This window comes from Cavenderia fasciculata (assembly GCF_000203815.1).
Source record: "Cavenderia fasciculata unplaced genomic scaffold Scf_EUAJFUG01CK1KI-5, whole genome shotgun sequence".
In the NCBI taxonomy this organism is placed as follows: Eukaryota; Evosea; class Eumycetozoa; order Acytosteliales; family Cavenderiaceae; genus Cavenderia; species Cavenderia fasciculata.
Genome location: NW_004457637.1, coordinates 294868 through 306527, shown reverse-complemented (window position 1 = coordinate 306527; position 11660 = coordinate 294868). Strand labels below are relative to the sequence as shown.

The 11660-nt window shown below is 32.4% G+C and overlaps 6 protein-coding genes across 6 annotated transcripts; 2 read left to right on the top strand and 4 right to left on the bottom strand.

Annotated features, from left to right (window-relative positions):
- Positions 1 to 48: 48 nt before the first annotated feature.
- Positions 49 to 1092, bottom strand: DFA_10746 (uncharacterized protein; the record flags this gene model as incomplete). The annotated part of the gene is made up of 3 exons (XM_004351337.1): positions 49 to 132; positions 335 to 552; positions 1026 to 1092. 3 exons carry the CDS (start codon positions 1090 to 1092, stop codon positions 49 to 51), a joined length of 369 nt encoding a protein of 122 aa, XP_004351389.1.
- Positions 1093 to 1917: 825 nt separating this feature from the next.
- Positions 1918 to 5151, top strand: med15 (putative mediator complex subunit 15; the record flags this gene model as incomplete). Its single annotated transcript, XM_004351336.1, has 7 exons — positions 1918 to 2009; positions 2033 to 2213; positions 2302 to 3733; positions 3807 to 4125; positions 4204 to 4739; positions 4815 to 5074; positions 5140 to 5151. 7 exons carry the CDS (start codon positions 1918 to 1920, stop codon positions 5149 to 5151), a joined length of 2832 nt encoding a protein of 943 aa, XP_004351388.1.
- Positions 5152 to 5201: 50 nt separating this feature from the next.
- On the bottom strand, positions 5202 to 7668 carry DFA_10744 (uncharacterized protein; the record flags this gene model as incomplete). Its single annotated transcript, XM_004351335.1, has 3 exons — positions 5202 to 5220; positions 5277 to 6142; positions 6208 to 7668. 3 exons carry the CDS (start codon positions 7666 to 7668, stop codon positions 5202 to 5204), a joined length of 2346 nt encoding a protein of 781 aa, XP_004351387.1.
- Positions 7669 to 7982: 314 nt separating this feature from the next.
- DFA_10743 (pmp22 family protein) lies at positions 7983 to 8876 on the top strand (the record flags this gene model as incomplete). Its single annotated transcript, XM_004351334.1, has 3 exons — positions 7983 to 8069; positions 8327 to 8524; positions 8601 to 8876. 3 exons carry the CDS (start codon positions 7983 to 7985, stop codon positions 8874 to 8876), a joined length of 561 nt encoding a protein of 186 aa, XP_004351386.1.
- Positions 8877 to 9134: 258 nt separating this feature from the next.
- Positions 9135 to 9428, bottom strand: DFA_10742 (uncharacterized protein; the record flags this gene model as incomplete). Its single annotated transcript, XM_004351333.1, has 1 exon — positions 9135 to 9428. The coding sequence occupies one exon, from the start codon at positions 9426 to 9428 to the stop codon at positions 9135 to 9137; it is 294 nt and encodes a 97-aa protein (XP_004351385.1).
- Positions 9429 to 9504: 76 nt separating this feature from the next.
- Positions 9505 to 11601, bottom strand: plrg1 (WD40 repeat-containing protein; the record flags this gene model as incomplete). The annotated part of the gene is made up of 5 exons (XM_004351332.1): positions 9505 to 9818; positions 9876 to 9995; positions 10058 to 10600; positions 10762 to 10789; positions 11590 to 11601. 5 exons carry the CDS (start codon positions 11599 to 11601, stop codon positions 9505 to 9507), a joined length of 1017 nt encoding a protein of 338 aa, XP_004351384.1.
- Positions 11602 to 11660: the final 59 nt, after the last annotated feature.

The following is an 11660-nucleotide window of genomic DNA, read 5'->3' as shown; positions in this document are numbered from 1 at the left end:
ATATTTGATTTCTGTGTGTTTGAAACTGAGATGAGAATACCTATATTTTTAATAGTTACCGAGGTTTGAAGATGGCTTGGCACAATATTGGTGGCATTTATTTAGTATTATCGTAATTGAACGATCTACGCACTAGATAAAAGTATAGTAGCTCTTTGAATTACGATAATACTAAATAGCCTGTTGGTCGGCTTCCTTGTGTTAATAGCTTGGCCGCTCCTCACAAAAACTTGATTGTTTAGTTAGGCGTTTGTTGGTTTTGAATATAAAGTTTTGAGTTTAAATGAAAGAATAGTATTTAAAATGTGTTGAAATCAACATTGAATTAACATACAAAGGAAAACTCCATATTGTGACGAACCAGGATGTCAATCAACCATTCTTTTAAGTTTGTCATCAAAATTGCAATTGGATTCAGATCTGGGTCAAGGAGTGCAAAACGGAGGATTTGATAATTTGCAACCATCTCGTCTACCTTGAGTTTGGCAAATGTTCTCGATAGCATTTTGTTATCGAGAAAATCTCTTTTGCTTGGACATCTTGTGCAGAATTCTGTATAGAGTAAACAAAGAATAAAATAAAAATTAATTTATTATTACACATCATAACTGTCACAGACTGTTATACATACATAATCTCTTGGACTATTACTGCTTTTGCGTGTGTCTATGTCCATCACCTTTGAGATGATGGCCTCCACGATTAGAGAATCCCATCGAATCGGCGAAGTCAACCGATTTTCCATTTTTTCAACTCGAAAAAGTAATACCAAAGTATTACGACATGAGTGTTCTTTCAAAGAACAAAACAAATGGTAAAATACATGAAATCGATCAATTAGTTCATGAACTTATCTGAATGATTCATGTTCAAAAAAAAAAAGGTTGATGATATCTTACTGTTATTAAAGTCGTATACAAATATTAAAAAAAATTGGCCTACTAACCTCTTAACAGAGTGATAGTATCTTGCATATTGGCCGAGATGTGTCACAAACAAGTTTTGTTCGTTATTCCACTTCTTACCCATGAGACGATCGAGAGGGTATTGAGTTGTTCTTGTCTCTGTTGTGGATGGAAGTGGGCCATTCATGATGACCACTGTGCGATATATACTATAGTGAACCTCAATTAGAAGACAAATGTTCAAACCTCGCAATGTACAGTACTGACCTAACTAAGGCACGCAAAAAGATCGCACTATCAAATGAGAAAAAAAAAAAAAAAAAAAAAAAAAAAAAAAAAAAAAAAAAAAAAAAAAAAAAATGTAGCATCAAAAACTGCCAACACCATGCATATAGCGTTGAAGATCCAAAGCACTTACACCTCTTGTGTTGTGCTTGTCTTTTTATTTTGATTAATCGTGATCCGAAGGTATCGTCCACTGCACACATTGTTTTGTCGAAATACTATGAGATAGGTATTGAAGAATACTATTTTTTTTGTTTGAATAATCTTTGAATAGAAGAACCAATGTCACCAATAGATACATCTTTTTGTTCTCTTTCTGATTATATCATTTGTTTTTCCATACAATGCTTTCCAGACCTCATCCTAGCCCATGGCTAAAGGCGACTTTAAGGAAAGTACATTTTAGCAGGGTGACCCTCTCGCAAATTTTTTTCAACACCATTTGATAGATAATGTAAAGATCTATCGATTGGTAAAAGAATGATTAAAAATAAAGAAGACCATAGAGAGAAATAAATTTCACAAATAAATAGATTCTGAGGCGGTCCACCAACCAAAAATTTCATAACCCCTATAAAAAAAATAAATATTCATTTTAATTTAATTTTTCATTTTTTCTTAATATAAGAGAGGTACGAACTAGTAATTAAATTAATTGTATATTAGTTGAAGGATCTGATATATATAATATATATATATATATATGGCGACACCGATAGAGAATCAAATGGCTATGGGTGTTGATACACCAACCAATTCAAATGAAGAGTGGAGATCACAAATACAGACCTATGAACGTGAGAATATGATCACAAACATGTATGTACTATATATATATATAGTACAACCAATCATCATCATCAACTGTTGAATGAGTTGTTATTGACCGTTGTTATCTTCTCTATCTCTATCTCTAGAGCTACATTATGTCAGAAACAGTATCCTAGTAAAACACCTGATGAACTTCGTTCGATTGCTAGTAATCTTGAACAAAAAGTATTCAATAATCCTGCTCATGATACTGTATGTATTGTATATTATATATATCTTTCTATCAAAGTAATACACAATCATCTAATCAATCTATCTAATGCTTGTCTCCTCTCCCTAGAAACAAAAATACATTAACCAAATTGCAACCATCATCTTCAAATTGCAAAGTGCAGGAGGTGGTGCCACAACACCTCAACAAACTCTACCATCCCCAATACAAACAACTCCTATTCAAGTACAGAACAATAATAATCAAATGTTACAACAACAACAACAACAACAACAACAACTACAACAGCAACAATTACAACAACAACAATTACAGCAACAACAATTACAACAGCAACAATTACAATTACAACAACAGCAACAATTACAACAACAACAACAAGGAGGAGGAATGAACCCTAACCAACAAATTGCAAGACCACAGCAGCAACAACAACCTACTCAACAACAACAACCAGTTGTTAATAATCCTCAACCAAATGGTGGTGTACCAAGATCAAATTACTCTACCAATGCACCACCACCTCAACCTTTTGGTGTTGGAGGTAATCCTCAGACCAACACCAACAATGTCCCAACCAACAATAATAACATGCAACCTCAACAAACACCAACAATTGGGTCGTTGTATGGATATACAACAGGAAATCCACATACTGATGCTCTTTTTGCTCAATTGGTGGTACCAAAATTTGAGCAACATAGAACGGCAGAAAAGAATGAAGAGATTAGAGCAGAAATAAGTCTGTTGGGACCAAAGTTTGGAGGACAAGACCGATTATATCAACATATTACTGGTTGGGGTCAGGCAAAGCAAAGACTCCAACAATTGTATCAACAAAGAATGGCTGCTGCCGCTGCTGCCGCTGCAGGAGGAGGAGGAGGAGGAGGAGGAGGAGGAGCAGCAGGAGGGGGTACCGCATCTACAACTGCTAGTGGAGTTGGTCAACCACAAATCCCTACTTCCAAACCAATGGCAGTCAATTCTCCCGTTACATCCCAAATAATGGGTCCAAATAATACTAATACAATTACTACACCTGTCAACAACAACAACAATATGCAATCACCCGTAGTTATTAATAATACAACTACTCCAACTCAACCCAATAATATGATCCAACAACCTCAACAACCTCAACAACAACAACCTCAACCTCAACAACCACTTCAACAACAAAATAATCAAACCTCAACCATTACATCAATACCAGCATCAAGTATTGGTCAAATGGCACAAAATCCAGCATTATATAAAATGTTTTGGGACAAGATTAAAACATTAAGAAACTATGTTCCAGCCATTGAAAATATGATCAAAACATCACCAAATCAAGAACAAAATCAACGTGTTGCTAGTGCCAAAAAGAGAATTCAAGAGTATATTGCTTTTGTAAGACAATCAGATTACTCCATCCTCATCACCCAAGCAAAAATGGAAGAACTTTTAACAATTGAAAAACAATTTTCAACCATATTCTCTGGAAATGATGAAGATCAATTAAAGAAAATACTTGAATATATTTCAAAATTACATGAAGGTAAATAATAATATTTAAATAATAATTATATTACCTTTTTTTTTTAACACTTTTTATTTTATTTATTTTTTAGAATCATTATTATCATGTGAAAAAGATATGTTGATGGTATTTGAAAAATCAAGAAAAGTGGTACCACAATCAATTATGGATAGAGCAGGTGGAGTAACCAATCGATCATCAATGTTGTGGTTCAAGAATCCAACCATTTTCAATACATTTTCAAAATCAAAACCAAGTACTGAGATTGTAGCTGAAAAGAAACATGCCATTTCAAAAGATGTCAATAGCGACTATGTAAATTTAAAGAAACAAAAATTATCAAAACAAATCAAATCATTGGATATTCAAAATCAACAACCTCCTCTTAATAATCAAATCAATACTGAAGAGTAAATATAAATAAGAAAAAAAAAAACCTATAGAAGAAGAAGAAGAAGAAGAGTATTAACAATTAGTTGTCTTTTTAGATTAAAAAAACAATTTATTTTATTGGCAAAGATTGATGATTCATTATCAAATATTCAAGAGGTTGATAATAATACCATTGTCATTTCAGAAATCACAGATAGTAGTAAAAAGAATTTATATATACATTTTCAAAATTCAATTTCTAATATTTGGAATGGCAATGACAATGGTGATGATCAACAAGAAGAAGAAGAATCCAACAAACCATTATTTATTAAACAAACACCATATATACAAATTTCAACCGATGGAGATATAGTACAAATTCAACCATTATGTAACTTTGATTTATGGTACAATGCAAAAAGTGTCATTTCTTCATTCAAGCAATCAATCTTTCGTTTTGATTGTATAAAGAGTGAATTGGAAAAGGCAAAGACATTTAAACAACTCAATGTCTCTAACAAACTAGATGAAAAGTCAATGAAATTATTGATCACTGTAACTCATCAACTTCCATCTTTATCCTTAATCATTGAAGTTCCAGATAAATATCCTTTAGAATCAATTAATTTTAATTATCCTCCAGAATATGGTAATGAAAAAACAAAAAAGATCAACTATATGTGTGAATATAATCAAACTAATATTGTATATTTATTTATTTTAGATTTATCACCATCAATTAAACAATTATTTAATAATGTTAGAAATGAATTTAACAAATTATTGTTGACACAAAATACCAGTATTCCAATAACAAATAATGGTAATAATAATTCACCAACAACTACTCCACAATTGGGACCACAACAACAACAAACGCAACCACAAATGAACATAAATAATAACAATTCAAGTACTATTAATAGTTTGGGTAGTCATGGTTATGGTGATAATATTTACAATTTAATCAAAGTTTATCAAAATGTTTTAAATTCAACTTTAAAGTTAAAATAAAGAAGAAGGATTCTTTTTGATTATTTATTATTTAGATCCAAGAATAATAAATAAACTTTCAAATTGTATTGTATTTTGTGTAGATGATATTGGATAATTATTTTCTTGAGTGGTTTCTACATAAATATGGTCATTCTCGAGAGCATATGTATGATTATTAATGACTGTATACTGTTGATTGGGGTAAATTGAAATATAAGCAGTTTCCTCTAATCTATAGAAATTAATATAATTGGCTGGATAAGATGAGTGTACATGTTTACGACTAGTACTGTTGAAACTTGTTGTTGTTGGTACTGTTGAGGAAAGAGGAGGAGTTTGAAAGTTAAATTTATGAATAGACCTAGGTTTACTATTATTCAAGAATCTATTAATTGGTAATTCAAATTTAAGGTAATCTCCTTTATCCCAAAATATTTGTTGTATCTTTATCACCATTATACTATTAATATTATTATTATTATTACCGTGTTGGTTGTTAAAATTTGTTGGATAGAATTGAATTGCTACACCTGAAGGTACCATAGTTTGAAACATTTTAAAATGTTGATTGTTTGGAACATTCAAATTAAAAGGTATTCCACTACCAAGATCAACCACATTACCATCTCCCATTGTCATTTCCAAATGACATTGTTCTTCTTCCACATTAATGTTTGTGTTGTTGTTGTTGTTGTTGTTTGATATATCTTGTTGTTCGAAATGTACCAATACATTGAATTGAATAAATGAAGAGAATGAATTATCACAGAATAAAACTCCAGGCCACCATTCCAATGATTGACAAATAGGAAGAACTCTAAAGAATTCAATGTCTCTTACAATTGTTGTAGAATCTGTTTGTGATTGTATATCCTTTAAAAATTGGTATTTATCTACTACTGGTTGTATGGATCTATCTCTACTACTACCACTACTATCTTTTTTTGATGTAGTACTACCATCCAAATCCTTTACATACTCTGTTAATAGATTATTTTGTTTAAATTCAATTGGATGAATAATATTTTTATAATCTATATCATTTAAATAAATAATCTAAAAAAAAAGAATACAAAATAAATAAATATATGATATCATATATGTCTATATTAATTATTTACCTTTGTTAAATCATTTGTAGTAAAAGTGATTGGATATTTGAATGATTTAAATGAGCATTGATCAATTAATAGTGTACCATCAATTAATTCTATCGCATGGGAATCTTCTTCTTCTTCTTGATGACTTCCAATAAAACGAGAGTTTGATATGATTTGAATGATGGAAGGAGATGATGTAGAGAATAGATGATTACTTAGAAGCATATCACCTTTGATTAATACACCCATTCCATTATGAATAAATGATGAATCCAATATTGATACATTTCTAATTTTAGACCATACTCCAATCTTGTTTGAGATACATAATAGTCCTCTTAGTACTATTGATGTCATTGGTTCAATAAATAATTGTTGTTGTTGGTTGTTTGGTGAATAATAATCTACAACTACTCCATATTTGTTATGAATAGATGTATTATTTGTAAATGAATTCAATACATTACTATTATCATTTTGATTTATAAATAATAATTTAAATCCAATAGTCGTCACTACGTCATTATCAAACGATGATGATAATGATGATGACAACTTTGATTTTAAATAATTAAATGATATATTATTATTATAACCTCCTTTCATTTCAATAAATGTAATATTGGCAGAAGTAGTAGATTCATTATTATTAATATTATTATTGATTTTGGTGTTATTAAATATAATAGTATTACCAATAATATTGGATGATGAAATATTATTTAGTTGAATGATGGTTGTTGATGTTGTATTATTGTTGTTGTTGTTGGTCATATTATTATTATTTTGATGATGATTACAAATGATTAAATTGTTTAAGACATTTAACTTTATAGTTTGTTCTTCTGCAATAATAGCATTACAAGAATGAATAATACTATTGGATATTGATAGTCTTCCACCACCTCCACCATTATTTGCACCTTTACCTCCAACTCGAAAGGTTGGACCTGATATAACAACATTTCTCTTTTCTAATCCTATCCGTGGCTGTTTTTTTAGTAGTTGTTGTCCTCTAATTATCAATTCACCTCCATTATCAATAGTAATAGTACCACTTGATTTTAAATAAAAGGTTGATCCAGGAGAAGAAGAGGAAGAAGAAGATATAATCATAGTAGCATTATTTGTGATTACAATTGATCCAACATAAAGTAAACTTGAACCATGGGTAGTATGTTTACATTGAAAAAGACCATCTTCACCATCAATTGTCAACGATGATAGAAATGGTGGGTTTATATCTAGTAATACACAAGTTGATATGACCACATTATCACCATCAATTGGTAATCTCTTGTTACTCCATGTATTGATATCTGACCATCGATTTAAATCGCTATGTTTATTATTACTACTAGTAGTTGTTGTTGTTGTTGTTTCTGTTCCATTACAACTATTGTCTTGGGTTAGTAGTAATGATACAAAGATTAATAGTAAAGATATCAAATGAATGATTCTACCTTTAAAACAATTAATCATCTTGATCAGTAGTAGTAACAATGAATCAATCAACACTCCATTTATCATTATTATGAATGGTTGGTGGTTAGGGTTTATACCACATTTTCGGAACAAACATTATCCATTATCCATTATCTCCCACTACGACTGAGTATCTATTTGTTTGGAAAGACATTACAATGTACTCAAAGGTGTGAAGTACTTCGAAGGGAAGATTTTTTCATTAATTTTTTTTTGCAAATTCGGAGAGAGTTTTGAACTCTGTCTTAAGCTTCTTGTACTGTTAAAGTATTAGTATTTTAGTATATTTTATATATAATATAATATAGAAAATGTCAAACTCAAAGCCAACCACTATTGTCGATGCATTCACTTCATGGTACATGAAGAGACTCAAATCTAACCCAATCCAAACAAAGGTATATAGATAGATAGACAGAGTAGAATAGATAGATAGATAGACAGATCTAAAATAGTACAACATATGATATCTATCTTCAACTTGACTCTTATTACTACATCTTTTACACGTACATATTGTATTAGAGATAGGGATAGAGATAGATAAGAGAACAAAAGAGAGAGACACATGAAGATGATTAAACGATATCGGCATTAATATTTACATATCATATGATTTACTATATATATATTATTTATTATTTATTATTATTAGGCTCTTACATCTGCTACATTGTCACTTGCTAGCAATGTTATTGCTCAAGGTTTGATTGAAAGAAGAAAGATTGATTGGTCACGTGTCATCAAGTTCACCATTTGGGGTTCAATCTCTTCACCATTGGTTCATTTCTGGCATATCATTCTTGATCGTCTCTTTAGAAACGTCAAGTCACAATACGCTGCTTGGGGCAAGGTATGTAATCTAAAAACAAAGTATTATTATCAATCATTGATTCTTACACCTCTTTTTAATCCCTAATCGTATTTAGTTAATCGTTGATCAATTGATTTTCGCACCATTTATCAATATTTGTTTCTATGTTGCTTTGGCATTGTTGGATCGTAAACCAAACTCTATTCTCATTAAGCTTTACCTTGATCTCTGGCCAACTCTTCTTGCCAGTTGGAAGGTATGGCCAATTGCCCAATTCATCAACTTCTCCTTTGTTCCAGCTCAACTCCGTGTCTTATTCGGTAACTTTGTTGGTTTCATGTGGTCCATCTATCTCACTATCTTGACCTCAAAAAAGAACAGAATCAACTAAACAAACAATACAATACAATACCCTAACCACCCAAATAGACTAAATTATATAAATGATTAATATTTACACATTGAAATATATATATTTTATAAACGAAACGAAAACCAACTCAAATAATAATTAATAATAATATTAATAATAATATGTAATATTTGTTTGTTTGTTTCAACTTTTAAAAAAGATTAATTGTTTATTCATATCAAAGTTGATTTTAATAATGGTATGGTTTGTTGTTTTTGGTTTGTTTTGGGTTTAGTTTTAATAATTTGAAATATTTCTACCAGGTCTCCAATCTTTACCGATTGGATGAGTTTCTTCTGTTGCATTTTCAATTTCCTTGTAGACTTTGATTGTTTTATCGGCTTCGGCGGTGATGAGTCTGGTACCGGTACGATCAAATGTGCAGGCAAAGATACCGGCTTCGGCATCGAGTGAACCTGGTTGAACGATGGTTTGGAGTTTTTGGAAACAGTATCCAGACTTCCAATCCCAAAACTGCATCGATCCATTGTCGGCGGCCGAGACGAGCACGTTGTCTTGGTTGAGGGCCATAGCGTTGACAATGGCGTTGTGGCCAGAGAGGTTCTTGATGAACCGACCCTCGGGGCACTTCCACTGCTTGATATTGTCAGCTGCACCAGTGGCAAATGAGAACTCCTTGTCGTGCATGACCATGGCACGCACTGCCTTTTTGTGGTTGGTCAACGTCGACACTTTGGTGCCTGTGGCTATATCCCAGAGACAGACGGTCGAGTCTTGCGAGCCCGAGATGAGCTGGGGGTTGGGAGCCTGTGAAAGCAGCGATCTCACCGGGCCGGCATGACCACGCAGTTGAAAGATAGCGGCCTTGGTACGCATGTCCCACACGTTGATGGTGCGGTCTCGTCCACCAGTGAATAAAATGTCCAGAGTCGGATGCAAAGCGACCGAATAGACACCGTTCTTGTGACCAAAGTAGTTACGTATTCTCTTGTTGTTTTCGAGGTCCCAACAAAACACCTTGTTGTCTTCGGCCACTGAAAAGAGGTATGGGTGGCGATTGGATATCTCCAACCCCCTCACGGCACCAATATGGCCCACCAGCGACAACTTGAGTTCTCCGCTTGCCAAATCCCACACCTTGATGATATTGTCATTGCCACCACTCACAAAGAATTGGTTGCTTACATCCACCGACAAACATCTCACCCATCCAGTGTGTCCACTCACCACTCTCATCAATTTCCATGGTGCATGCCATTCTGGTTTAACAAATTGTAATCCTTGTTGTTGTCCTTGTCCTTGTCCTTCTATATTCATTAATGATCTACTATTATTATTATTATTATTCTGTTTATTTGATAATACTAAACTATTATCAGGTTCAAGTTTTCTTCTCTTTTCATCATGTATATTATTTGAACTAGTTGATGTAGTTGCTGAAGTTGTCGAAGTTGAAGTTGAAGATAGATTATTACTTGTATCATCCAACAACATTGAATCTTGAGTTGATATTGGTAAATCTCTGTATTCATCGTATATCTTTGAATGTAATTTCAAACGTTTCGATTCAGCGTCGTCTAGTGCAAGAGTATATTGTATAGGGTTGCCAGGGTAAAAGTCAGATCTCGTCGTTCTGATAGATTGCAAACAAAACTGATTCACCATTCTATCAATAGATTCATCCCATCCTTGACTGTTAGTTCCTCCACTCTGACCAACTACCATTGTTTGTTTGGTATTGTCTATATATATATAAATAACTTTTCTCTATTATTAACTTCCTCCTCCTCCTTTCTTTCTTCAAATATATACAGTTATACTAAGTTGTTGGTGTTGCTGTTGTTGTTGTTTGTGTTCTCCTATGAGTGTTATTATTATTACTATTACTATTACTATTATTTACAAATACGAGGAGATCTCATTTGAACAAACTAAATAAATGAAAAACCTTCCCTCCCTCTTCGCTCTCTCTCATCCTTCAAACCCAATTTATTTTAGTTTATCCCCTTTTGACGAAATTCTATCTATCTATCTATTCTATTCTATTCTATCTAGAACTGTGAACACAATGATCAATCAGAAACAGAGAGAGATAATGTTGGGGTTGGGTTGTTTGTTAGACAAGACAATCACAGTTGGTATCCATCAAAGTAAAGAAGATATTATAATATTTTTCGATCTGTGTTTGATACAGGGGTGGTTCGACGAGATGCAAAGTCAATGAAACAAGAAACGGTTTACTCTACTCTATAATATCCAACTTGCTTTGCTTGGTACTACTAATACTACTTTACTAGCTAGCTAGTCGCCTGCCTTACAAGGTATACCTACCTAATAAAGGCAATCGATGAATCCAATTTTCAATAATCGAATCCAATTTATTTGAAGTTGACTTCACTCTCTTTCAACACCCCCATCTACGACACTTTAAAGCAGTGCAGCTGCTTACCCAAGATCATGCAAACAACAACAACTCTCCTCGCTCCTTACTTTCTGCATCCTCTCGGTTGAAGAGTATGATAAACAACAGCAACCAAGTTCTAATTAAATTCACAATTGTGATATTAATATTATTAAACTTGTGTAAACATTACTACTCTACTTTTAATAATACCAAATATTAATATTATTATTATTATTATATTTAGGAGGACCATAACTTTATTTATTTTACTTTACTCTTGCTTATACATTTCAATCAATATCTTTCCTCTTCTTTATCTGTACATACCCTCCATCCCATCCCTCTTGCTTCAACCTTCTGTTTCATATGACCATTCTCAGAGTACACACTATGATGAA